The sequence below is a fragment of the Gracilinanus agilis genome, chromosome 3 (genome assembly GCF_016433145.1).
Source record: "Gracilinanus agilis isolate LMUSP501 chromosome 3, AgileGrace, whole genome shotgun sequence".
In the NCBI taxonomy this organism is placed as follows: domain Eukaryota; kingdom Metazoa; phylum Chordata; class Mammalia; order Didelphimorphia; family Didelphidae; genus Gracilinanus; species Gracilinanus agilis.
This window is the reverse complement of record NC_058132.1, coordinates 189,199,765-189,227,721: the sequence shown is the minus strand read 5'-3', so window position 1 is coordinate 189,227,721 and position 27,957 is coordinate 189,199,765. Positions and strand designations below refer to the sequence as shown.

Here is a 27,957-nt window from a genome sequence, read left to right as displayed (position 1 = left end):
TTGCATTTATTTTTGCTTTTTAAAGTATTTCAAATGTCAATGAAGCATGAGTTTATCCTCAGAAAATGAGGAGGAATTATCTTTTGAAGACTATGATAAAGCTGCCAGGATAATTCAGAAGGCCTGGAAAAACTATCTTGTGAGTTGTTTATTCATATTTTTAAAGATCATTTAAAAAACAAAGCATTGAGTTTTCCACATGTTTTCAAAAATAGCAACAATAAAATTAAGTTTAGAAAAATGATGATAGCATAACTAATAAGCTTTTCATTTCCATAGGCAGAATTTCTTAGCTGGGAATAAGAGTTTGTGTGAGCCACAAACAATGTTCTGTATGCCATTTTTGATCATGTTGCCTTGCTATAAAGATAGCTAATAGTGAAGATGTAGAGAATGTACTGATGTGTTTTACTGATAAGTCTGCATTTCATTTTTTCTTTCTTACTGGAAATAGTAACCACCTTAGTATTCAAATGATTCTGTGAATTAGGACTCTTCTATCCCCAGCATTATAGAAATCCCTTTGTCTTCCTCATGATTGGAATGACTCCAAACCATTGCCCCACCTGTCAGTGCCAAGGCCAAAGAAATTGTAATCTGGGAAATGTCAAATGTTGCTATTCATGACTGTGGATAAATAATTAATCTAATCAAGTTGAATAAAAGAAGACAATTCAGGACCTACTTCCTAATTAGAAAGACAACTGATGGGCATCCATTTTGTTTTCAACTTTTTGGTATAGCAACAAAATGGTGCTACAGATATTTTGGTATGTATTAAAATGCCTTAATTTTTAAATAAATAATAGAGGTTTTATTTGTGATGTATAACTTAATTTGTATTAACATATATAATAAATTTTAAAATTATAATAAATGAAATAGCATTATTTTTTAAACAAAGAAATCTAGAATTTAAATAACCAAATCTCAAGAATTGAACAAATAATATTTTTAAAACTTGGCTATACCCTCCCTTTCTCCAAAAAAAGTAGAACCAGATGGATTTACAAGTGGATTTTATTCAACATTCAAAGAAAATTAATTCCAATTAATATATAAAACTGTTTGAAAAAAAAACAGGATAAGAATGAATCTTACCATATATCTTCTAGGATTTAAAGGGATTCTTGCAATCTGAACTAGGAAAAGATAAAGCAGCAAAAGAAAATTAGAAACAGAACCAAGATAACAGATTAGAGGCAGCAACCCAACATTCCCCTCCAAACAACTTTAACACCTCAGATCAAATTTTGGAGTGATAGAGCCAACAAAGGTCAGAGTAAGATTTTTTTTTCTAGCCTAAGACAACTTAAGAGGTCAGCAGGAAAGGTCTGTGACAGCAGGTTGGGAAGTTGGCCCAGAGCACAAGAAACAACTTTTACAGTGGAGGGGAAAATGGGAGTGTTGCTGGTAATTCTTGAACCTCATTCTTATTGGAATTGGTTCAAAGAGAGAATGATATCTATATACATGCAAAGTTGGGTATAGAAATCTATCTTGCCCTGTAGGAAAATAGAAAAGAAAGAGGCTGAGAAAAAGAGGAGGAAAGATAAAATGGAGGGTGAATTCTCAAAGGGAAGTAGTAATCGGAAGCCAAACAGACTTTTGAGGAGGGACAGCATAAAAAGAAGATAAGAAGAAACAAGAAAATAAGATGAAGTGAAATTCACAATAATCATAACTTTAACTATCAATGGGATAAACTTATCCATAAAACTGAGAGCAGAATGGATCAGAAATTAGAATCGAACAATATATTGTTTACAAGAGACACACTTGAAACAGAAAGGCACACACAGTTATAATAAAGGGCAAGAGCAAAATCTAATATGCATCAGTTGAAATAAAAAAGGAGGAAATAGCAGTCATGATTTCAGCCAAATAAAAAGCAAAAATTTACCTAATTAAAGAGATAGGGAAACTACATTTTTCTAAAAAGTACCTAGATAATGAAGTAATATCAAAAAATTTCATAGCAAGTTTCTCTAATAAAAGTCTCATTTCTCGAGTATATGGAGAACTGAGTAAAGATTGTAAAAGTAAAACCTCTCCCCAGTTGATAAATGGTCAAAGGATATGAATAAGCAGTTTTCAGAAGTCAAAAGTATCTATAGTCACATGAAAAATGCTCTAAAATCACTATCATTTAGAGAAATACAAATTAAAACAACTCTGAGTTACCACTTCACACCTATCAGAAAAGACAACTGCTGATGGGGATGGGGAAAACTAGGTACACAAATTCAGTAATGATATAGTTGTGAACTGGCTCAACTATGCTGGGGAATAGTTTGGGATTATGCCTAAAGAATGATTAAACTGTCTACTTTTTGATCCAGAAATACCACTAGTAGGTCTGTACCCCAAAGGTAAAGAAAAAGGTAAAGGATCTATATATGCAAAAATATTTGTAGCAGCTCTTTTTGTTTGAGGTGGCAAAGAATTGGAAATTGAATGAATGCTCATTAATTGGGGAATGGCTGAACAAGTTGTGGCATATGATGATGAAGTACTATTGTGCTATAAGAAATGACTAGGAGGGGTGGTTCAGAAAAACATGGCAAAAACTCTATGAACTGATGCAATGTGAAATGAGAAGAACCAGGAAGTCGTTGTGCAAAGTAGCAACAATGTAGTAATGATCAACTGTGAAAAACTTAGCTACCCAGGTCAATGTAATGATATGAGTCAAGTCCAAAGGATTCATGATGAAAAATTCTATCCAACTTGAGAGAAGAGAAATTGGAGAAATTAGAGAAATGCTGAGAAGTACCACTTCACACCTATCAGTGACCAGTATGGCAGTAAAGGAAAGTGGTAGGTATTTGAGGGGATGTAGCAAACTTGGGACATTAATGCATTGTTGAAGTTGTCAACTTATGCACAGTCTGGAGGGCAATTTGGAACTATACACAAATGGCTATAAAACTGTGTATACCCTTTGATCTGGTAATACCACTACCAGGTCTGAATCCCAGAGAGATAATAAAAATGGGGAAAGGACCTACTTTTTTCTTCTTGAATAGGGATTAATATTAGGCTTTAAGTGCCAATTTACTTCTATGTACTCAAATTCCTACTAAGAAGGGTAACCAAACTGATTTTCTCCAAAAAACTAAGGAACTGGTAATATGCTTCAAATCTCCTCTCTGCAGATGGCAGGCACTTATTCCAGAGTTTCTTTGTATTTTAGGTTACTTGTAACTCCTGATTTAATTTTTGTGTTTGAAAGTATCTGATTCTTGACATAAAAATATTTTTATTGTAACTTCTTTGTGATGCACATCTGAATATTAATTGTTTGCTTGGAAAGTATGATAGAGGATGTAAGTGAATATCTGGGAATACACATAAGTTAAAATAGGACAGAAACCAATACCTCCCGCCCTCTAAAATGATTGAGATTTCATTTGGCCTTGAATCATGAAATAATGTCATGGTTTTTATTTTTACCCATAACTTTCATAAGTTTCTGTATAGTAGAGTTAGATGAACCAAATGGTTTCATGCCTATTTCACCCTCAGGATAAAGGAGTCATTGTTGAATTAGATTCACATATGGCTTAGAATGCTGCATCTTGAGGCATCTCCAGCCTCTGAGGTAAGGGTGGAAGAGAAGATTAAGGGAAGGTCATACCTCATTGTATACATCTTTAAACCTTTGCACTGTGACTCAACTGAGCAAAATTCAATGTTAATTATTTATGTCAAAATAAAATATAGGTGGAAAACAAGTTTACATTGAATATTAGTGACTATTCAGGAGTAGTAAAAACCTGTTTTGATTGTTATTCCTATTATGTTTGAATTTCTAGGATATCTGTGTATTTAGCCACTTCAGAAATCTAATCTATATAAGGAGGCAAGGAGATCCCCATCAACTATTAAAATATATTGATCCTAAAGAGGTAAAAGATATATTTTAATATGCATGTAATATTTTAAAGATATATGTTATCAAATTAATATTACTAAAATATGATAGGCTAATTTGGTTCTCTTTTAGGCAGAGCTTATAGATGCTGCTTCTGGAATTAATATTCGATTCAGATTAGGTGGAGTAAGTATGGAAGCATTTTTGTCTAATAGTCTTAAAAATATCCTAAATGTATACTAATTGATTATGTGGAATTTGAAATGGATAATTATTTTAAGCATAAATACTTTTTATTGTGATATTATAAATGGATTTTGCATTTTTTCAAACACAGGAGAAGTTTCCTCCCTGCATATATTATAAAATTTTCACTCACAGAAATATTGTAGATCTGTGTGCTAACAGTCCTAGAGATTATGTGAATGTCATCCCAAAGCAACTGGCACATTTGCCATTTTTTAAGAATCTTGAGGGTGACCGTCGTGGCTGGTACCAGCGTGTAGAGAACAATGGCTGGAGGCTTCTTTCCAAAAGAGTGAGTAAAGAAAAATAATAATTTTTCTTTTACATTTTACAGCTATGTTTTATGTCTTTCTGGAAATTTAATTTTACAATAGATTTTAAAACATAAATCTTTAAATGAGTTTTGTTGATTTTTTTAAAACCCTTTACCCTTTCTGTCTTAGTATTAGTTCCAAGGCAGAAGAGCATTAAGGACTAGACAATGGGAGTGTGACTTATCCAGGGTCACACAGCTCGGAAGTATCTGAAGCCAGATTTGAACCTGGGATCTTCTGTCTCTGGGTCTGGCTCTCAATCCACTGAGTCACCTAGTTGCTCCACCCCCCCATTGCTGATTTTTTTTTTCTAAACCCTCACCTTCCGTCTTGGAGTCAATACTGTGTATTGGCTCCAAGGCAGAAGAGTGGTAAGGGTAGCAATGGGGGTCAAGTGACTTGCCCAGGGTCACACAGCTGAGAAGTGGCTGAGGCCAGATTTGAACCTAGGACCTCCCGTCTCTAGGCCTGACTCTCATTCCACTGAGCTACCCAGCTGCCCCCTCCCATTGCTGATTTTAAGACAGCTATAGTGGCAACTTTAAGGAATAGTTTTATATATATCTTAGTCTCAAATTTACTAATTTTTCTTACTAACAGAAGATACAAACTTTAAGCTATCCTGCACTCTTTAAAAACATAATAGGCAGTTGGGTACTATCTGGTCAAACAGTGAGATAAGTCAAATTCAATTTCTATAACAAAAAATAGAATGTTGACTTCAACACTCTAAGTCAGGATGTGAAGTTTCTTGAGAAAAAGAAAAAGAGTTTATCTTGGAGTGTTTACTAGATATTGACTTCAGTGATAAGTGGGGAGAATGTCTTCTTGGCTTTATCTTTTCTATCTCCTTTAGCACCTAGGACAGTCAGTGCTTTGCGTGTCTAGGCAATGATGAATTGTTGTTGAGCCGGTACCAATAAAGACTGGTGAAAGAACAATGGATTTTCATAGTTTTGAGAGAATGAGGTATAAAGTGAAGTATGGTCCAGAGCCATACCAATCCCACTTCTATAAGGATCATCTTGGAAAGTGATGTTTCCCATCTTGTACCTCCAAAAAATAGCAACCATACATTTTAAATTTTCCAAGGCAGTATGATCTCAAATATTCTGTCCCATTCCCAAATTGAAAAAAAATCCTCTTTAAATAATTGAGGGACATTAGTTATTTATGTTCAGGTTGTACCAATATAATAACTCAAATGTAACATGTTTCAAAGAGAGCTCCTTGTCTTTCTCTTAAGCTCTTCTCTTCCAAACGTTCCTATGTCAAGAGCACCACCGTCCTTCCTCAAGCCCCAGAATCACAGTCCTGTTGTCATCCCTGTCATTCATTCTCTCCCCCCTTTTCTGCCATATCCCATCTGTTGCCTAGTCTTGCCTTTTTTACCTTCATAACATCTCTTGTCCTCACCTCCTTGTCTAGACTCACACAGCCATTACTCTCATGTAGGACCTTGTCACAACATCTAGATTATTGCAATCGCCTGCTTGTTGGTCTTCCTACTTAAAGGCATTTCCAGTCCTTCCTCCATTCAGCTATCACTGATTTTCCTAAATCTTAGGTCTGACCATATCACCATTCTCATTCAATAAATAGGAGTGGCTCCTTATTTTACCTTAAGGATTAAATATCAAATGCTTTCTTTTCACACTTAAATTCCTTCATAATCATGCCCTTTCCCATCTTCTTACACTTTAGTCCCCTCTATTCTGGTATCCTTAGGTTCTAATCCACAGAATGGAGATGCTATACCTGCCCAAATAGGAGGTTCAGGTGAGATACTTGCCAAAGATTTTTGTGGCCATAAAGTAACATATAGACATGGAGCATTATTATGATTCCTTTTGTTTTTCTGCTCCAGGATGTCTCTGCTACACATAGAGATGTCATTCCAAAACCAAACACTATCACAGAAAATAGTATAAAAGTGTTTCATAATATCATTTGTCAACAGTTCTGGAGAGCCGGTGATGAGATCACTGAAGAAGGAAATCGTCAGAAAGTTAGCTTTTCCTTCTCCAAACTGATGAGAAAGCAGGACTATGAAAAAAGAAGAAAATATAAAAAAATTCAATGGATGAGAGAAATGTAAGTAATGAAATTATTATATTGATGAGAACAATATGTAAATTATTATGGCAGTTTTGAGAATTTTCATGTTAGATTACTAATAAAACTATTAAAATATTATTTTATAGCCTTGATAATTTATCCTAATCAATCCAAGTTTGATAATAAGCCACTCTGCCATCACTAAAGTATATACTTTGCTCCATGTAAGATCTGTAGAGGAACCAGCCCCTACAGAAGTTCTCATGTGGATTTTAATCACCTGTTGAGGGAAGCTAAAGACTGAGGAGCAATGGGTAAAGGGTTAAGGCGGTGGTAGAAAACCTATGACACACATGTCAGCACTGACACACATAGCCATTTTCGATGACAAGCAGCCACATGTGGCTGCATACAGAGAAGTCTGGGGCTGCATGCTGAGGATGAAACATTTGCTATAGTAGAGTGTAGACACTCTGTGCACTATAGATGATAATTCTAGTTCTATTAATTTACCTATTTTGGTTTATTAAATACAGTTTTATATTACAGTTTTGTTATTTAAACTATAAATAGCATGAAATTAAGGTTTTTTCTCAAAGTGACACACTACCCGAGTTATGCTTATTTTTTTGGCGAATTTTTACACACCAAGCTCAAAAGGTTGCCCATCACTGGGTTAAGGGATAGGGAAAAAAAAGACATGAGTTAAACAAACAGATAAGAGACACAGAGAGAAAAACTATAGTGTCGTCATGTCAGCAGGTCAGTGCAGAGAGCATCTGAGACTACTGCACTGTTATTATAGGGTTTTAGAATGGGGATTTTTGGGATGTCAGTCAAACTAGGGAAACAGTAAAGGTATTAACATAATATTGGCCTCCAGTTATACAAGATAAAGGAATGAATAGCAACACAATTCAATAGCCAGGTGCTCATGAAGACTATTTGGCAAATCTGGCTTTTCTAGTGAAATTTCTCCCTTACCAGACCCCTGGTTCAGACTACTCTGTGTCTGACAACTTTTTTAGATGTAAAGTGTAGGCCTTTGACATTTGAGAAGACCTTTACAAGCTTTTAACCAGCTTTCAGACTGCAGATAAAAATAGAGGCTTAATTTTTAAGTTCAACAAAATTTTAACCCAATCCGATTTAAGGATTCATAAATCAATCATGTGAAATATTAGAAATATATTCATAAGTCTGGTCCATGAACACTTTGCTCGTTAAAGTCAGCTTTGAATACATCTTTAATACTTTCATGATTCGTTATAACTTAAATCCTCCAAGATCTAAATTTTTAAAAATTAATCTTTTAATATGAAAAATTAACTATTACACGTCTAGCATATCTAGTCATATTTGTGATTATATAATGATGGAATCTATGTACATAAATGATATTTCATTTCTTTTGTAATTTCCTACATCCTATATTCCCTCAAAATTATGTATGACTTATCATTTCATTATTGTAGTAGTATTGTAGTAAGGGCATTAAAATTACATAGGAATTTCTATTTATATAACTATTACCATTGACCTTTAAAGACTTCTCTATCTTGTTCTTACTAGTAGAAATATAGTTAAAGCAGAAGACTAATTATTCCACACTTCCATCATTAAATCAACAAACAATTTATTAAGCACCTTATGTGTCAGATACTGTGCTAGGTTCTGAGGAAAGAAGAATAAAAAGGAAATATATAGTCCATCTGCTCAGGGAGTTTACATTTTAGATATAGTGATGTACAAAATAGATAGATATAGCATTTAGCACAGGGCCTGTTATTTAGTTGGCATTCAACTGTTAGTTAGGCAGATAGATAGTGCTGTGGATAGAGCCCTGGATCTGGAACCAGGAAGACCTAAGTTCAAATCTTACCTCAGTATAACTGGGCAAGTCATTTGACCTTTTTTCACCTGTTTCCTAAACTGTAAAATAGTGAGGATAATACCTTCTAGAATTGTTATGAGGGTCACTCATATGAGATAATAATTGTAAAGTGCTTAGCACAGTACCTGGCACATATTAAGTACTATACGTTTTAGCTACTATAAAGTGCTATAAAAATATGTTATCTATAGCATAAGATGCTAGCTATTATTGATATTAATGTTTCACTTATTCAAGCATTCTTTCTTTCAAAATAGATTCTAAATGGTTTGGGAGAAGAGATCTTTAGCAATTGAGGACATGTAGAAAGATCTCCTATTGAGGGTGATGCTTGGCTTTAAGCCCTGAAAGAAGTTTGGGATGCTAAGAGTCAGAAGTGAGGAAGGCGTGCATTGTAGGTATGGCGATAGCCAGAGCAGAGGTGGGAAATAGAGTACCATTCATAAGAAACACTGTCATGCCAATTAGGCTGGATCAAAGAGTGCAGAAAGAGATGTCATGCCAGATAAGGCGAAAGAGATGAAATGGTGGGGCCAGGCCAAAATCAGACAGAGGATTTTATGATTCTAGAGGCAATTGAGGCGAGGCTTGCTCTTTAGAAAAGTCACTTTGGTACCTTTGTGAAAAATGAAATGGAGTCAGAAAAGAGTTGAGGTAGGAAGACAAACTAGAAGTCTATTTAAATAGTACAGTTGAGGAGCTATAAGTCACTGGGGGTGACTGTATGAATGGAGAGAAGTATGAATCTTAGAGATATTGTGAAGACATACTGGTTAGATATGTGGAGGAGAAAGAGAGGAGAGAGATTAAGGCAGTGGCTAGTGAGGATTGTAGGTCTGGAGATAAAAGAGACTTGGGCACATTAAGTAGCAAAAAAAAAAAGAGAACGAAGGCATAAAAAATAAAAATAAGGGAAAGTGTGAGGATGATTCTGAGGACAATTTTCTGGCTTTGGTAAGAAGGTCTGTTTCTTCAGTGGAAGCAGGAATAAAAGAGAGAATTAAGGATAATAGCAAAGGGATAATAGAGAAGGGGGAAAGAGGGAATTCAAAGCAAAATAGCTTTGATTTTCTAAGTGTAAGATGAGGCCCTCAGCTAAGAAGGTGGAGAAAAGGGTGGGATGGGAGGCTTGAGGAGTAAAAAAAAAATTTAAATATTTGATTTGGGAAGTAAAATAGAGAATCATTTAAAAAGGAGTAAGAGGGTTGCCTTGTTGCAGCAAGGGCTCAGTTGAGATAAGAAAATATTAATGTGTAGTGGGCCCTGCCAACAAGATTATGTGATTTTATACAGTTCTGTTTCGAAGTATATTAGCAGGAAGAGAGAGGCGATAAATCAAGGGAGGAAATCATGGTTGAGTTTTGACAAGGTGTAAACAGGGATAAAAATGGGAGCCAAGGATTAGAGTGGAGAGTGGAGCAGGGTCACTAAAGGCTTAATTTTGGGAGGAAGAGACACAGAGAAACAGACAGAGAAGCAGGTAAGATCAGTTAGTGGAATGTCAGTATTTTTGATTGTGGAAATGGAACACTTGATGATGGCAAGATGAAGCTATGATCAGCTCTGTGTGTTGCTAAGGGGAGAGTATAGGAGGTAGGAAGTATGTAGTCAATAAGGTTGGGGTGCTCTCTTAATTCTTGGTTATAAGGAGGGGTAGAAGGCGATTGAGGTGATTGGAGAGGAATGAAAGGGATGGCTGAGTTTAGGGAAGGAAAGGACAAGGCGGTATATTGGATGGCAAGGGAATAGGTGGGGTATTCAGGAGAGGCAGCTGAAACAGGCTAGACACTCAGGCTAGAGACAGAGGATATTGGAGGAATAGACTGAATCCTTCAAGGTGAGGAGAAGTATCTCTATAGACACAAGGAGTTGGGCCAGTCAGAAATGGTTTAAATCTGCCTTGAGGGCTTTTCTTGTCAGTTTATCAAGTCCCTTGAGGGAGGAGTTGAAGGGCCTCCTCCCTGTCTGTGAAACTGATGGGTTCAGGAGGAAGTCTCTGGTAAGGACTTCCTCCCAAGATGGATGCCTCCAGTTCCCTCAGAAAATAAAAGAAAATAATTCCTCCCCTCTTCAACCCTTGCCTAATCTTTGACACAATGATTCACCAGAGGGTTTGAGTAGGTAATAAGGGGATTTATTAATATTCTGGGTTAAGTCAGAAAGAGAGAAGGGTTTGTGGTTTCTGACAGCTGCTAGAGAGAAACTCAAGATGGGGGAGGGTCACAGGAGTGGGTTAGACTGAGAGAGAGCCTGCTCTCCCAGCCAGGAAAGATTTGGCTGCCATTAAAGTAGAGTGTATGCTAAATCAATAAAATAAGGATGTCCTACTTGCCTATAGGGAAACTAAACCTACAAAGTCTAATCACTAAAACCCAAAAGCCACCCTTCCTCCCAGAGCCCACAAGGAAAATCAGGAAAGGTAACAGGGGAATAATATGGAGAGGGTGAGGGAGAGGTCCAGAGAAATTAGCTAGGTTCAAATTGTCCAGAGACAAAGCATATGTCACAGCAAAGCCGAAACCCAAAAGCAGAGCTTCAATTGGACCTTCCGCTCTCTTCAAGCCTCAGGTTCCAACTGAACTTCTGTCAGGATTCTAAGGCTTCTAACTGCCAGAAGTTTTCAGTTAACTTTTGCAAGGGCAAAAGCTGTTGTTGCATCTTTGCATTACAGAGGTCATGGAAGCTGATTAGCTCAAGGAACTGAAAATTTAGAGTATTTGAGGAAATGTTAACATATATGTTCAAGTTCTCAGTTATAAAGGCAGGAGTTGGGTAGAGAGGAAAACTATCAATCAGATCCTGGACTCCTTGAAAAAACAAAGTAAAATGACCACTGGAAGGGAAGAGGAGAGGAGAGAAGAGGGGGAAAGAAGGGCTTATTTATATAATGCCTATTATATTCCAGGCACTGTGCTAAGTACTTTCACAAAATCTCATTTGATCCTCACAGACTTAGTAGCCAAGTGATATTATTACTCTCATTTTACAGTTGTGGAAATTCAGTCAAGCAAAAGTCAAATGACTTGTCCAGGGTCACACAGCTAAGAAGTGTCTGAGGCTAGATTTGAATTCAGATGTTCCAGATTCCAAGTCTACCACTCTATGCACTGTGTCATCAGCTACCAACAGACTTATATAGCCTGCTATTATCTACTGGAGCCCAATAGATAGCCACTAGGATCTGGATTGGATAATAAATTTGGAGAAAACAACACAATGTACCTTGTGATATTCTCTTGTAAACACACACACACACACACATACATACACACTAGAATTTTTGTGATTTGTTTCTGTGTTGGAAGATGGTCATTTAGCTGTTAAAACCTGATCTTGATTGTACATATTCATGAAGGCCAATCATTCCCAAAAATGCCCCTTGGCATTTATTTCTTAAATGTTTTATTGATATTATTTTTTTTTAAATATCACTGTCATTTCCCAGTGACTCCCCTCAAAGTATCCTTCCTTGTTAAAAAAAAAAAGTACAGTTATGCAAAATCCATGAACACATTTGAAAAATACTTTCTTTGTGGTCCTGCCTGTTTTACTATCAAAATTGGTCACAAAAATCATAATTGGTTACTGCATTGATAAGAGCCCTGACCCCCATATTTTGTAATGTCTAGCTCTACTGTAGTTCAGCCATGGGTAAAATTTTAATAACTTTGGGTCAATAGATTCTTCTCCAGATTGAATATAGAGATTTGACCTTGACTCAAGCATTAGAGGTACTGCTAGCCCCTCCATTAGAGCTGACATTAGAGTTGATCACATTGTTCTCTAAAAAGTATAGAAAAAATGTGAAATCATACTTTCTTGGCTAACTATGAATTTATAAGGAAGATAATTTAAAGAAATTTGCTATTGACCCTCTAAAACATATCTCTTTTTGAGTGTATCCTATTCAAGAAATAACCTAGCATTATTTTTGTGTTTCAGAATGAGTTAGCTTTTAAATTATCTACCATTATACATCTTAAATTGAATAAATACTCACTTGGAAAATAGTAAAAAACTAATGTTTTGGCTCAGAACTATTAACTTATTTATGCCACTAATCAGTATGGGATGGATGCATTGTATTTATGCATATACAACTAGTATAGAACATAAGATTTTGGCCAATCATTTCAACTGTGGGCTTTGATTTCGTGATCTGTAAAGTGAAAGTCCTTTCCAGCTCTGAAATCCCTTGATTCCACTATTGAATGGCTTTATTTTTCCATGGAACCTTATAATTTTTTTTAAACCCTTTCTCTTCTGTTATATTGAATCTCTGGGAGCTAGGAGTTCACACTGTGATTGACAGGTGGATCAGTTGGATGTCGGAATGTTCCCAGAGAGGCATGTGGACAGGAGAGGGCAGTTGGCCCCGGGGTGGGGGTGGGGGTATAAAACCGCCCTGGTAGCCCTGGCAGGGGTTCTTGGTTCCTTTCTTTCCCTGAGACTGGAGATCAGTGAATCCTGGTCTTTGTGGGATTGAGACTTGCAGACTCAACCTTGCAACCTCCTCCTGTTTGTTCCTGTACCATCAACAACCTGTACCCAGACCATCATCTCTGATTCTACTGCCCCTAGATATTAGGAAGTCAATCATCTTAATTATCTAGGTTTCCCAGGGCCGGGGAGGGATCTGAGAAGTGGGCAGGAGAAAAAGAAGAGGGTGGAAAGGGGTGGATATCTCAAACTGGTTAGGTTTATCATCTAGTTAAGAAGAAGCTGAAAGATTATACAGAAGTTTGCCTGCTCTGGTGTGGCTCTGGCCAGGCTGTACCAGAGAGAAGCTATCATCTTAATTCCTTTACTTGCCTACAGTTTAGAGATTCATCATCATCATTTTAACTAGGGTCTCCCAATCCCTCTATCCAATCCCATTATCTTCCTTTGTTAAATACAATCAAAGTTTTAAAGTACCTTCCTGAAGTGGTTATTCAAAGCTTCTTTGGGAAGGGAGAGACTCAGTCAGATTCCAACCTTACCCAGCTAAGGAGCCCAGTAAATAATATCAATTAACCCCAGGTGGGTCCTGAAGGGATATCATCTATTGACCTAAAGGATCCTGCCTGGGCAACTGTTACAAAGGAGAAAGGTGTCATCTTATCTTCTCTCTAGACTTCATCTACATCTACATCTAGTGAAGTGGAGTATTTTTTAACCCCCATTGCCTAGCCCTTAGCATTCTGCTTTAGAGTTGTTATTAGAAGTGTTATAATAAAATAAAAAAGTCGTCTCAATTCCAGGTGTGGAGTTCTATACTTTGTGCCACCCAGTTGCTCCCATAACCTTATGATTTAACCAGGGGTATGCTGAAGCCATTTCATACCAGGCTCCGGAGAACCAATTTTTAAATTTTCACTATAAGTATTTACAACTCAGAAATCAGCAAATACTGCACATTAGGACTTTATTTTTGTTGTTGTTGATTTTCAATTTAGACTTAAGATAGCGATAGCAAAAAATGTATATTATACAGAGTAAGCTTAAAAGTGTGCCATGTGTACATTCTCCCCCCCCCCACCCCCATACCAGAGAGCCATTTATTAAACACTTACCAGGACACTCCTGGATTTAACTTATTGAGTTATGAGGTTTGAAGTTCAATGATAAGTTTCAGTCATATATGGATTATTGGGTTGCTTTCTTTCTAGAGATCAAGGATAAAAACTTTGTCTAATATGTTAGATCCTTAATATCACTTAAAGTTATCAGTATTATCTCCTTATAATAATCCAAAGGTTTTATATCCTAATTCCTTTCCTTTCCTTAGGTATTATGCAGGAAGCCTGGAAACAAAGAGAGCAGACAATAGATGTACAGATTTAATTTTAAAAGCAACAAAAGGATTAATGAGAGCAGTCGAACAAGGTGGAATAAAATCAGTAATGGAATGGGAAGTGGATGAAATTCTGAGTTGGACAAATGCACTAAACTATGAAGAGTAAATAGATGTTGCTTTATTTCAGGGTACAAATAGGGAAGGGATCAGCATCCAGTAATCTTTATTTCTCCCTCCCATTTTTGTTGCTCTCATTCCCAATATGAACCTCAGTGTATGGGTGCCCTGATGCCAACAGCCAGATGGCAATGGGGGGCAGCTTTTGCACAGCAGAACCAATGATGCTCTTGGGGCTCTTTCCCCTCACTGCTCATCGGACTGTAAGAAATCACATGGGGGCCAGTTGCCCCTATATCTTTCCCAACACAACCATAGGATAGGAAGAAAATGAAAAGACAGAGAATCCAAGATAAGGGGAGAGAGTACACCAATTTAGAAAGATGAAGGATTTTTAGGAAGATCTCTGATGATTAAACCTTCAAGACCCAACCTCGCCTTTCCACGGGTACTGAATCTTCCACCCCAACGTCTGGATTAGGTTGAGTATAGAAGGAGGGAGAGGGAGTCTATGAAAGGAAGTGGACCAGGGATTCCCTCTGAAAGGTAGAGTGAAGCCACCAAAAGATTTTATGGAATTCTCCCCAATATTTTCATCCCATTCAAACCAGCCCTGCCCCCAGGTATTCTGAGGCCACACTGTCCTCTAGCTCTTTCCCCTTCATTCTTTTCTCATCCCATCTTAGTGTGTTGTAAAAGGAGGGAGCAGCTGTAACCACCTTCCTAGAATTTCTTGTGGCCCCTGGAAGCTGGATGGCCAACAGTGGGACCCCAGCCTCTAAGGGAAAGCCAGCATCGACAACCACCATCAAGCTTCAGTTCTCACTCTCCTTTGCCCATCTGTTCCTGCCTAAGGCATTTCCTTAAAGAACCTTGAAAAACAGTAGCCTAACCAAGTGTCCCTCAGAGTAGGTCCTGGGTTGGAATTAGGAGGCAGTATAGGCAATGAGATGTCATTTCTCAGTGGCAATATACTATCTGTATTAAATTTATGCTCATATTTTACCTTTTACTTCAGTATTTATACTTCAGGAATCTGTAGTGACCCCTTCTGTGGGAATATTCCTTATATGCTGACACAGATTGCAACCTTTATCAAAGTATTGAAAGTTCTTGAAAAATCCATCCCTCTGAAGCCTGCTGGGTGAAGAGCCCAGACGGAGCTGAGGCAGGTTACACCAGACTCAAGACCCAAAGCCTCCCTGTATCACACCCACTCGAGCAGGGCACAAACCTGAGGAGCTCACACTCGCCTCTGCCCATGATGATACCTTGGATTGGGCTGTTAGCGAAGGATGTAGCCTTTTAAACAGTCTTGCCTTATTCGTAGTATTGTGGCCATAAGTAGAATTCAGCAGATCTAAAAGAGAACATCATCCTTTCTCTAAACTCATCCCTCTTCCAACCTTGGAGCCATCCTCCATTCACCCAACATATGCATTCAGTTTTACCTCCACAAACCTGCCTCATTTGTCTCCTTTGCTTTACAACCCACACTAGTTCAAGTTCTAATTACTAATCCCCTAGATCATTGTGATAGCCTCCTAATTTTTCCCCCTATCCCCCGCACAGCTCCCAAAGTGATTTTCCTAAAGGGCTCATCAAATCATTCCACTTTTCAATAAATTCCAGCAGCTCCCTTTTGGGGCAGCTAGCTGATACAGTGGATAAAACATGAGGTCTGCAATGAGATTCATTTTCATGAGGTCAAACCCCCAACCTCAGACACGTATTAACTGTATGACCTTGGGCAAGTCACTTAGCCCTGTTTACTTCAGTTCCTCCTCTGTAAAATCAGCTGGAGAAGGAAATGGCAAACCACTGCAGTACCCCTGCCAAGAAAACCCCAAATGGGGTCACTACTGAACTACAAAGCTTCCTATTATCTCTAGGTAAAAGTGCAGACTCCTATTTAGCATTTTAAACCCTTCTCAACCTAGTTCCAAATTTCTTATCTAGTCAATAAACATTGCCCCTTTTCATATATTTACATTTAGTCAAATGGCCTTTCTTACTCCTTCTCATCCTCAATACTCCACCTCCATGCTATTGCTTGGGCTGCCCCTTACATCTGGAATACACTTCCTTCTCACCTCTGCTTTTTAGAATCTTTATTCTCAGAACTCGGCTCAAATACCTTTTCTTCACATGAAGCTATTCCCAATCTCTCTGCTAGTGCTTTGTCCTTAAAGTAATCTTGTATTTGCCAAAAGCCAGAACTCTAAAAAAAAAGAAAGTAAATTTTTTAATGTATTCATTTTGAAAAAAATTTATTATTTTTTAAAATAACACTTTCTTGAATATATTTATAGAATAGACATGAATTAAGTGCTCCCAAAATTAAATTATAAAACACTTTTGAAAAATCAAATACATGCAAGAATATGTATTACTAAAATGTTTGTAACCAATCAACTATCTTTTCCTTAATTTTTCTTTCAAAAAATTTCAAAGGCTAGAAAGCGAGTTCCATCAGATGAGTTGGTTATTTATATTAGGTTTCTCATTCTTACACCTTTATTGGATTTGCTGGTTTTATAGATTGAAGGCATAAGGACTTCATGTGAAAGGGGAAGTTGAAGTCAATGGATTCAAATTTTTTTTCTGCTAGCCAGATTTTTGAATGAGGAGTCCAAGACTATTTCTAAAGAGAGTGCAAAAGTGTATGCCATAATTTATTTGGCTTGGGTATGTTGCATAAGGATTGTTTTTCCTTTGCAAGTGTGGGGGAGAGGGAGAAGTGGATATAAAGGAAGAAAAGTGTTGCATATGATGGCACTATCAAAAAAATAGGGTCATTGAATTGTTTTTAAATGCACAGAGGAAGTCAGAAGGAAAGCACAGGCTAGCAGAACAAGTTTAAAAGTATTAAACTTATTACATATGTATTTTTAAAAGCAAGCTTTACATAACAGATAAGTAATCCTTTTCATTTTACTTTTCATATGGAAATATTCTTTAAACATTCATTAAATTAGGGAATAAAAAATAAAACACATTTTAGAAGTGTTATGACACCTGAAAAATAATCTCCATTCAGAGGAGGCAGATTCTCTAGGATGTTTCTTAAACCAATAATCTACCTTGTTCCAACAAATTTAATGGCAACCTATTAACTCTATGTTTTAAGTGGGAAAGGAGAGGGGAATGTTTCCAAATAAGAACTACCAGTAGGGGCAGCTGGGTAGCTCAGTGGATTGAGAGTCAGGCCTAGAGATGGGAGGTCCTGGGTTCAAATCCAGCCGCAGACACTTCAAATCCAGCCGCAGACACTTCCCAGCTGTGTGACCCTGGGCAAGTCACTTGACCCCCATTGCCCACCCTTACCACTCTTCCACCTAGGAGCCAATACACAGAAGTTAAGGGTATAAAAAAAAAAAAAAGAACTACCAGTAGACCAGGAATTTTGATTACCAATTGGATATAGAAGAGGAGGTTCCTATTAAATCTATTCACATTCCTATTTCAGAGATCCCTGAGTTCTTATTCATAATATCTGGAACAACAACAACAAAACTGCAAACAGACTATTCTTGAAATTTATTATCTTTCCAAAAGTTTTTTTTCCCTGTGTCAGTAACAGTTTCTGGTGTGGAAACACAAAGAAAAAAAAGAGTACCAAGTAAGCTCATATGGTTGGACTAGAGTTTGTGAAGGTGTGTAAGAAAACTGGAAAGATAAGGAGTCAGATTGTGAAGGGCTTTAAATACCAACAGAGATGTTTGTATTCAATTAAAGAAGTACTTAGGAGCCATTATAATTTGAGTACATAGGAGGAGAGTCAGTCATTTATTAAGAACTTGTTATGTACTAGACATAGACTAAGCATTGGGGATTCCAAGGGAGGCAAGAATACAGTCCCTTCTCCCAAGGAACTCACAATCTAAGATCCATTTTTGGAATCTCAAGAAAGAAATTAGAAGGCCATTGTAATGGTTGAAGTGAGAGGAAATGAGGGACAGCACTGAGATGATAGTTGTGTTAAAAAGAAGATTTAAGAACTAATTCAATATTTAGGATGACCTAGAGTGACTTAGGATGACTTAGACTTAATTTATTGTATTAAATATATTCATTGTGTGCCTAGGTATGTCAACAATTGGAAAAGCATTGGTACAAGTAACTCTTCAGCAAACCTTCAAGGTAAGTCATTTTAACATGTGATAAACTCTTGTGACTAAAGTTAGTTCTAAAATGTTGAGGAGTTTGTATTGTAAGGTCAGAGCTAAACAGTTATAGAAATTGATAAGGAAATATTTTGTGAGAGTTATGACTCTAGAATTTAAAATATATTCAAGTACTCTGATTTTAAATGGGCATTTAAAGATTAGCTATTTCAATATGATTAATACTCCTGCCTTCTTTTTCTCACTTGAAGCCCATTAGATTTTGCTTCATCCTCTTATATTTACTCTGTGTGTGTCTACCTGCCTCAAATGTGTTTCTTGTAAACAACATAGGGTAGGATCCTGGTTTTTAATCCACTCTGTTATCTGCTTTCATTTTATGGGTGAATTCATCCCATTTACATTCACAGTTATGATTATCATCTTGAATTTCCTCTTTTAATCCTGCCCTTTCTCCTTCCTCTTTCCCTCCACACTAGTGTTTTGTTTTTAATCATTCTCCACTTCCTCTTCCTTTATATTACTCTCCACTCCCTCCCTTCTTATTTCCCTTCTACTTCTCTGTAGCACAAGATAGGATTCTATATACCAATGAATCTGGCTACTCTTTCCTCTCCAAACCAGTTCCAACGAGTGTAAAATTTAAAGTATTACCTATCACCACCCTCCTTTATAGTATTCTAAACACACACACACACACACACACACCCCTCTTTATGTAATATAATTTACCCCATTTTACTTCTTTCTTCCCATTTCTCTTCATACACATGTCCTCTTTTTTTCACCTCTAGGGTTGTTTTTTTTTTTACATATCAACTCAAATAACTTACTACCAACCCTCTATGTATACTTCTAACTACGATGATAATGATAGCAATTTTTTTTAAAGTTACAGATATCATCTTTCCATATAGGAATATAAACAACTTGACCTTCTTAAATTCCTTAAAATTTTTTGTTTGTCTTTTTATGCTTTTCTTATTTTGTGTTTGGACATCAGCTTTTCTGTTTCTTAGGTCTTCGGGAATGCTTGGAAATCGTCTACTTTATTAAATGCCCATACTTCCCCCTGAAAGAAGATAGTCAGTTTTGAGGGATAGGTGATTCTTGGTTGTAAACCCAGTTCCCTTGCCTTCTGGAATATCATATTCCAAGCCTTGTGGTCCTTTAATGTGGAAGCTGCCAGGTCCTTTATAATCCTGGCTGGCACTCCATGATAATAGAATTATTTCTTTCTGGCCGTTTGCATTATTTTCTCCTTGGCGTGGAAGCTCTTGAATTTGGCTATAATATTCCTAGGAGTTGTCATTTGGGGATTAATTATAGGAGGTGATCTGTGGATTCTTTTAATCTCTATTTTACCCTCTTGTTCAAGAATATCAGAGCAGTTTTCTTAGATAATTTCTTGTAATATGACAAGCTAGGCTTTGCTTTTTTTTTTTTTTTTTTTTGGTCATGACTTTCAGGTTGTCCAATAATTCTTAAATTCTTTCTCCTTGATCTATTTTCTAGGCCAATTGTTTTTTCAATGAGATGTTTCATATTTTCTTCTATTTTTCATTTCTTTGTTTTGTTTCTTGATGTCTTATGAAGTCATTAGCTTCTATTTACCCAATTGTAATTTTTAAAGACTGAATTTCTTCAATGACATTTTGGAACCTCCTTTTCCATTTAGTCCATTCTAGTTTTCATGGAACTCTTTTCTTCATTGTGAATTTTTTTGCCTCTTTTTCTAATTGACCAATTTTGCTTTTTATGCTATTTTCTTTTTGCATTAAATTTCTTTTTTCCTATTTTTCTTCAACCTGTCTTATTTGATTTTTGAATTCCTTTTTTAGTTCTTCTAGCACCTGGTTCATTGGATCTCACCATCTCCTATTGGTTCCGTTTGTTCTTTGCTCTTTTTCCCCATAGAAATTTTTGAGGGTTGATTGTTTTGTTTTGTTTTTGCCATTTCTAATTTTCCCACCATTTTTTTGCCTGTGGCCTGGGAATTTTGGACGCTGCTTGCCGATTCTCCTTTCCTGGCTTGAAGGATTTTGCCCTGCGGATAAGTATTCACTGCTGCCTTGGAGGCTTGAAAGGGCCCAGCACTATGGACTTCTGGACTTCACTGCAGGCTGGTGCCAAGGCCTAGTTCTTAAAGGGGTGGGTCTAAGGTGCTTTTTTGTTGGTGTAACCTGAGTCCCAGGATCCAAAATTGGCCTATACCCAGGTTCTGAATTTGATGCTGTAGATGAGGTGGTCAGCTAGTACTCCTCTGTGTGCAGGTTTGCTTCTGGTTCCCCCTTATCCTGTGAAAGTCAACTCTTCCTGCATACCTTTCAAGTTGTGCTCAGTGTGGGAGAGACCCCTCACTTGTCCTGCTCATACTCCTGTCATTTTGAGGTGTCTTGTAAAGATCAGTTTGGAAGGATAATCAGAGTGGTTTTGACTTTTGCTGCTACTAAGCTGTCTTGGCTCTGCCCCCTTGTATTTTTATTTTTAATAACAAACTGGCTTCCCTTTTAACTACAGGTTCATTGATTTAGAGCTGGAAAGGATCTTGGAGGTTTATCGAGTACAGTATCTTCCTTTTATAGATGACTAAAGGCACAAAATGATTAAATGATTTGGCTAACATCACTATATAGCAAGGGCCAGGGCTGAAATTTGAAACAAAGTTCTGTGACTCCAAATCCAGTGTTCTTTCATCTTGAGGCAGGGAGCTCAGTTAGGAGGCTACTGTGGTAGTCTTGGTGAGAAAAGGGATGAGGGTCTAAAATACAGTGGGTGACCATGTGAGTGAAGAGAGGGGATGGAAGCAAAAGATGCTGTGAAGGTAGAACTGACAAAGTTATGGCAATGTTTAGATATGAGAGATGAGAAGGGAGAGGTAATAGTGGAGAATGACTCTGAGATTGTGACTCTGGCTATCTGGAAGGATGGTGGTGCTTTTTTAAAAATTTTAAATGTTTATTTAATTAATTTAGAGCATTTTTCCATGATTATAGGATTCATGTTCTATCCTTCTCCTCCTCCCACCCCCCTCCCATAGACAACACACAATTCCACTGGGTTTTACATATGTCATTGATCAAGACCCATTTCCATATTATTGATATTTGTGCTCGGTGCTCATTTTGAATCAATATTCCTAATTATATCCCCATCCTCCCATGTGATCAGGCAGTTGTTTTTCTTCTGTGTTTCTACTCCCACAATTCTTCTTCTGAACGTGGGTAGCGTTCTTTCTCATAGGTCCCTCATAGTTGTCCTGGATCATTGCATTGTTGCTAGTACAGATGTCCATTACATTCTATTTTACCACAGTGTATCAGTCTCTGTGTACAGTGTTCTTCTGGCTCTGCTCCTTTTGCTCTGCATCAATTCCTGGAGGTCTTTCTTGTTTACATGGATTTCCTCCAGTTTATTATTCCTTTTAGCACAATAGTATTCTATCACCAGCATATACCACAATTTGTTCAGCTATTCCCCAATCGAAGGGTGTACCCTCGTTTTCCAGGTTTTTTGCCACCACAAAGAGCACAGCTATAAATATTTTTGTACATGTCTTTTCTATTATCTCTTTGGGGTACAAACCCAGCAATGGTATGGCTGGACCAAAGGGCAGGCAGTCTTTTAGCGCTCTTTGAGCATAGTTCCAAATTGCCATCCAGAATGGTTGGATCAATTCACAGGTGGTGGTGTTCTTAAAAGAAATCTTGAGTTTAAGAAGAGGGCTAATTTTAATTGGAGTCTGAGATGCCTCTTGGATGCTCAGTCGGAAAAGTTTAACAGCAGGCATTTGGTATTATGAGGCTAATAATGCTGTGTAGATACATTTTGGAATAATGACATCGACATGATAATTAAACCCAAGGGAGATGATGAAATTACTGAGAAAGTAGAGATAGAAGAGGGCAGAGCACTGAGCCACATCCAGACAAAGGAGATGGGACATGGACTATGATACAGCAGCAAGGTTGACTATGAACTAGTCAGACATAGGAGAACCAGGAGAGAGCAGTGTAATAAAAATTAAAGGAAAGAGAAAGTACTAGATCAATTCAACACTGCAGAGAGGTCAAGGATTCAGACCAAGAAAATGACCATTTGATTTAACATTTAAGAAGTCATAACCTTGCGGAACTTCAATAGAATAGTGGATTTGGAAGCCAAATTACAAGGCTTGGGAAGTTAGAAAGTAAGGCTACAGAGAAGCAACAAGTAAAGCCAATTTGCTTTATCTTTGGCTATGAAAGGATAGAGCAAGAGTCTGAGAGGATGGCCAGGTTAAGTGAAGGTTAAAGAAGGATGGAGATGGAGGTACATTTGTAGGCACCAGAGAAAGAGCCTGTGGATAAAAAGAATTTGGAGATTAAAGATGGAGGGGATGATCCAAGAAGCCAGCTCCTGGTGTTAAAATCACCTGCAGTTCTCACATAAATTATTCTCCTGGTTCTGTTTATTTGACTGTCTGCCATTTCAGCCTACTCAGGATTCCTTCAAATCATCTCTCTTGGCTCAATAAAATTCCATTATATTCATATGCAATAGTTTGTTCAATTATTCCTCAGTTGTCAAAGAAGCAACTTAAGGCATTCCTTTAGATTCTGGTTTTAACTTTTCTATCCCTTTAAATTCCCTCTTCAGAATCAGCAGGTTTGTTTTGTGACTGTTCCCTCCCCAGTATTATCTTTCCTCTTAATTCCTATTGGTTTTCCAGTTTTCTGATATATTTCTACACCAAACTATTTGTGTTTGTGTGTTCAACACTTTTGTCCATTTCAGATAAAAGTGAATTTCATTTGATACCAGCTCCTCCTACCTCTTCTTCCATATTTATATACTCTTTTCTATTATAATCCAGTTATGAAATTCCACCTCTTCTTCTTTTCATTCCATCTAATCTAAATTATTCCTTCTTTTTCTTATTGACCCTGCCCTTTCTTTCCTCTCTACCTTCAAACACATTCAAGTTCTAGTCATCCTTAATATCTCCCTTCAAGCTGCCACCTTTCTCTTCAATTTCACTGTAAAATTCCTAGACAGAATTCCCTATACTCGTAGCCTCCCTTCCTTATCACTGATTTACTTCTTAATTCCTGGCAATCTGGCTCTTGATCCCACCATCCCATTGAAATTGCTTTCCACAAGGTTACTATAAAAATGTCTCAGCTTCTAAATTACTAAATCCAGTCTCCCTTGATCTTACCTGTTCCCATGGATTAAAATATTATGTCATATCCCGTCTTGAGCTGCCACCTAAACTCTAGTCCTGCATCAACAACTGCCTGCTGGATGTCCTATAAATATCTCAAGCTTAGTATGATCAAATGTAAGTCATCTCTTCCTCTAAATATATTTCTTTCAAATTTCTTTTTTTGTTGAGCACATCCCCATATTCCCAGTCACCTAGGTATGAAACCTTTTAGTGAATTTTGATTATTCCTTCTCTTAAAACTTGTCTTGATCTCTTCGTTAGTGCCTTCTCCCTCCTCTTTGAATTATGATGTAGATACTTGTTTCCAGTAGAATGTAGTTCCTGAAAGGAACGTTTTTGGTCTTTTCTTTGTATTGAGTGCCTTGCACATTTTAACATTTGAGTTAGATCCAGTCACCTGTCAAATCTTGTTGGTTCTAACTCTTCAACATGTCTCATATATGTCCCTTTCTGACCTGTCACATAGCCTGTATCTATTCAGACTGTCATTGCCTCTCAGACTATTGTTAGTTGATTAGTCTTCTTCCTTTCAGGCTCTTTCAATAATTCAGTCACCACATATTTGCCCAAATAAGCTTCCTAAAGCTTAAGAATTTTCATTCTTGTGTTAAAAATTTTTCAATGGTGTCCCTTTGTTTCTTGAATAAAATATTAATTTCGTATATTTTTCTATATATTTAGGAATCATCTGCACAAAAGTTAGCTTAATATTATCTAAAATTTAACTCATCTTTCTACCTTAACCTTCCCTCCCTAATCCCAAACTGCTCTATCAAAAAGACCAGCTTTCTTCATGATTTCAGCTATACTCCTTGCTGTCCCTAACTAGCACCTTTGCACTCCGTCTTGTAATTTACACTCTTTACAGTTTCCTTCTCTCTGAGTTTCTGCATTTGCTGCCCAGGTCCTTTTCACCTCGACTCCTGATTACTCTTCCTAGCTCATCTCTCCTCATTCCAGTCCATCCAGTAGTGCTGCCAAAACAACATTCCTTAAGCAAAGATCTGACCATTTAACCAGCTCATACAACTAGATCCATGACTTCCTCTTGCTAGGCTCAAATAAAAACTCTTCTTGTCAGCTTTTAAGTTCCACACAACCTGGATCCGACCTATCTTTCCAGCCTCAAAGAATCTCACTCTTTCTTTAAGATGAAACTTGAATTATCCTTTATATGAAATCTTTCCTAATCCTCAACTGCTCAAACTGTCCTACCCTAAACTACCTTGTATTTTACTTTTCTTATGTATATATGAAATTTTATGTGCATAAACACAATCAATCCTCATTATTCATTGATTCCATATATGTAAATTCAGCTACTCACAAAAATTTGTTAACTCCAAAATCAATACTGATGGTTTTACAGTCATTTGCAGACATGTGTAGAGCGGTCCAGGTGGCCCATTCATGCTACCAGCTGAGGTTGAACAAGATAGTGCTTTGTCTTCTTGCTTTTGTTCTCATACTTAAAACAAATATCCTATTTGTTGCCACTTTTTTGCATTTTTGTTTGTTTCTGATGATTTCACTGCTTAAAACGACTTTCCCAATATAGTACTTAAGTGCCATCTAGCGTTCTAAGTACAAGAAGGCTTTAATAATGCCTTATGGAAAAAATATATGTATTAGATGAGCTTCATTCAGGCATGAATTACAGTGCTGTTGGCCATTGAGTTCAATGTTGATGAATCAACAATAGGGTACATTCAAAAAAAGGAAGAGGAAATTAACAGATAATTATTTGTAAGAAATACATATTAAATGAAGTGTCTTTAAGGAGAAACACATATAAAACAAGTTTGTAAATGATCTGGTGACAGAAATGTGATCAGAGGCTTGGAGAAAGCTAACCTTGTCTTTCCCCTAGGAACAATGTCAGTATTCACCATTTTGGTGTTCTTATTGACTTTATAGAACAAAATTACTTGTGAATGATGAAAATTAACTATATTAATTTTATATTTATGCTATATATATTATTTTTGTTTCCTTCATTAGAATGTAAACTCACTGCAAATAGAGATCATTTCATTCTTTGTACCAGAATCTCTCCTGCCTAATAATGTCTGGTATTTAATAGCTATTTAAATCTTTGTTGCTAGACTAAAGGTTTCCTCAGGTTTCCATGAGGGCAGGGAGATTTCCACCTGTTAATGGGAGGAGGAAAGGAGCCAGTTAGGAGGATGACACTGAAGATGTTAAGAGATAGAAGGAATGAGTATGGGATAAAATATCCCAAGGAGATAACAAGTGATGGCATCTAAAGCCAATTGCTAAAAACTGATTTTGAATTAGAGTAGTAATAGTAGATTTTGAGGTAGATTTAGGATTAGAGGAACATCTCTTTTCAGAAACTATAGATTAATGTAGAAAGAAAAATGATTTCTTGAAATGAAAAGGAGAGTTGGGTAGAATAGTTTAGAGTTCTTTTGATCTTAGTGAAGATCTAAGTTCATCTAGGACTATTTAGGACGGAGATGAAGGATTTGAGAAAGTTACACATTAAGTATTGTGGGCCTTCTTGATTATCAGAATCTTTTTATCATTTGAACCACTGACCATTTAAAACTTTCTGTTTAGGTTTCAGATTTGAGACAATATATAATCAAGCAGCTAACCAAAACTATTCTCCTAGCGCCATAGAAGACAAGGCAAAACATGGAAAATTGAAGAAGACGATGGAGAATTCATAGCTTCTTGGCGGAGACCACTGATGTGTCCTTAAGTATATTTTCCCTTGATTCTCTAGAGGCACACATCAGTAATGCCTCAGATGTTGCTTTATTCTTTAAGAGTAATCTGTGCCCTCATATACATCATACATAGGATATAGCCCCTTAGGCAATACAGTTTAAATAGAAATAGAACGTTTATGCTTAATAATTTAGTATCTATGCCATAAAGAAATTAGCCTTGTTGCTGTATCTTTAACAATCACAACTCATTAAATATTATTTTAATACTGGAATATGAAAATGTAAATTTGGTGTTAATGGGTTTGTGGGGAGATGGTAAGGTCTAGTGAGTTGTTTTTCTTTTTTTTTTCTTTTTCAAAAAAAATATCAAGGATATTTGTGGAAAGATGGGTTTTGGCAAGAGTTAACAAGCTGTGCCATCTGCAAATTGGCCAAAAGGACTCACTGAGGAGCAAGAAAAAGCCTGACAGTTTAAAAAATGAATATCCTATCCAGCTGAAGATTAGTGCATTCCACTAGACCATTTCTGTTAAGAAAATAAAACCCCAAAGTTATACGTAGTTTAAAAAAAAAGTTAATTGCTTGTACAAAATCACCACTTTGAATTCCAATGTATGAGTCTTTAATATTGTTTTATACTTCTATTTTTATTGAAAGTCAGTTGTACATTTTACATTAAGATGTTAAGGAACCATAATTCTACAGAAATATATAATTTTATTAAGGTGCAACTAAAATTTTTACTATACATTTCTCTATATTCAAAATTAGCCAACTGTTTCCTTAATAAGGTTTCACAGCCGACTGACCTATGGCAGTGAAAAAAATTATAAACCTTTAAGTACATGTGAAAATTCATTTTAGGACCAAAATTAAAGTTTTTTTAGTCTTAGCGTTTCAAAATGCACATATTTCAAAGCAAGCAAATATATAATGTAACAGTAACTTTCTCACAAGAGATTAAAAAAAAATTATGGCTTTGTACTTGTTTCTTCAGATAGTTAATAAGGATGTATTTTGATGTACCTGATCTATGGACTTTTGTTGATAATAAGCCCTTTAAGAGGCTAATAACAAATATGTAAATAATCTTTTCCTTTGGTTAGGTTCTGCCTCTACTATTCCTGACTCTTTGTCCCTTGTTTACTTGCCTCCCTTGAAAAAATGGAGAAACATGATATTGGTCTCTAATAAAAATGAAACCACCTTTAGAAAAATCATTCCCAATCTCAATTTCTTATTTTCTGAGTGTTTTTGGTATGTGCACTTGTTATGTGTACTTACTAACAGAGGATTAAAAACCATTAATATTTTTCTTACTAAAATGGCAAAGTCCCAAACTTCTAAAACAAAGTAAATAGCATCTCTGATACATACCTACTATAGAATATTACAGTAACAGATATCGAAGGTAACCAAAAACTCTTAATGAGAATATACACTGTCAGCAACACACATTAAAATCTAATTATCTCCTTAAACTCCTTTACCAGATTTTCCTTGAACCAAAAAAGAAGGCAACTTTGAGAATTGAGAATATAACTTTTACCTATTTTGTTTAGTCTAAAGAAAGGAAAACAACTGCCTTCTAGTTTTCACATAATATGACCATGAAATGTAAAAAGTATAACAACATA

The 27,957-nt window shown here is 36.5% G+C and overlaps 1 protein-coding gene across 1 annotated transcript; it reads left to right on the top strand.

Moving 5' to 3' along the window:
• The first annotated feature begins 46 nt into the window (after positions 1–46).
• On the top strand, positions 47–26,776 carry C3H11orf65 (chromosome 3 C11orf65 homolog). Its single transcript, XM_044666297.1, has 8 exons — positions 47–139; positions 3,819–3,911; positions 4,010–4,063; positions 4,215–4,415; positions 6,398–6,531; positions 14,160–14,330; positions 18,373–18,428; positions 26,205–26,776. Exons 1-8 carry the CDS (start codon positions 47–49, stop codon positions 26,315–26,317), a joined length of 915 nt encoding a protein of 304 aa, XP_044522232.1. The 3' UTR covers positions 26,318–26,776.
• The last annotated feature ends 1,181 nt before the right edge of the window (positions 26,777–27,957 follow it).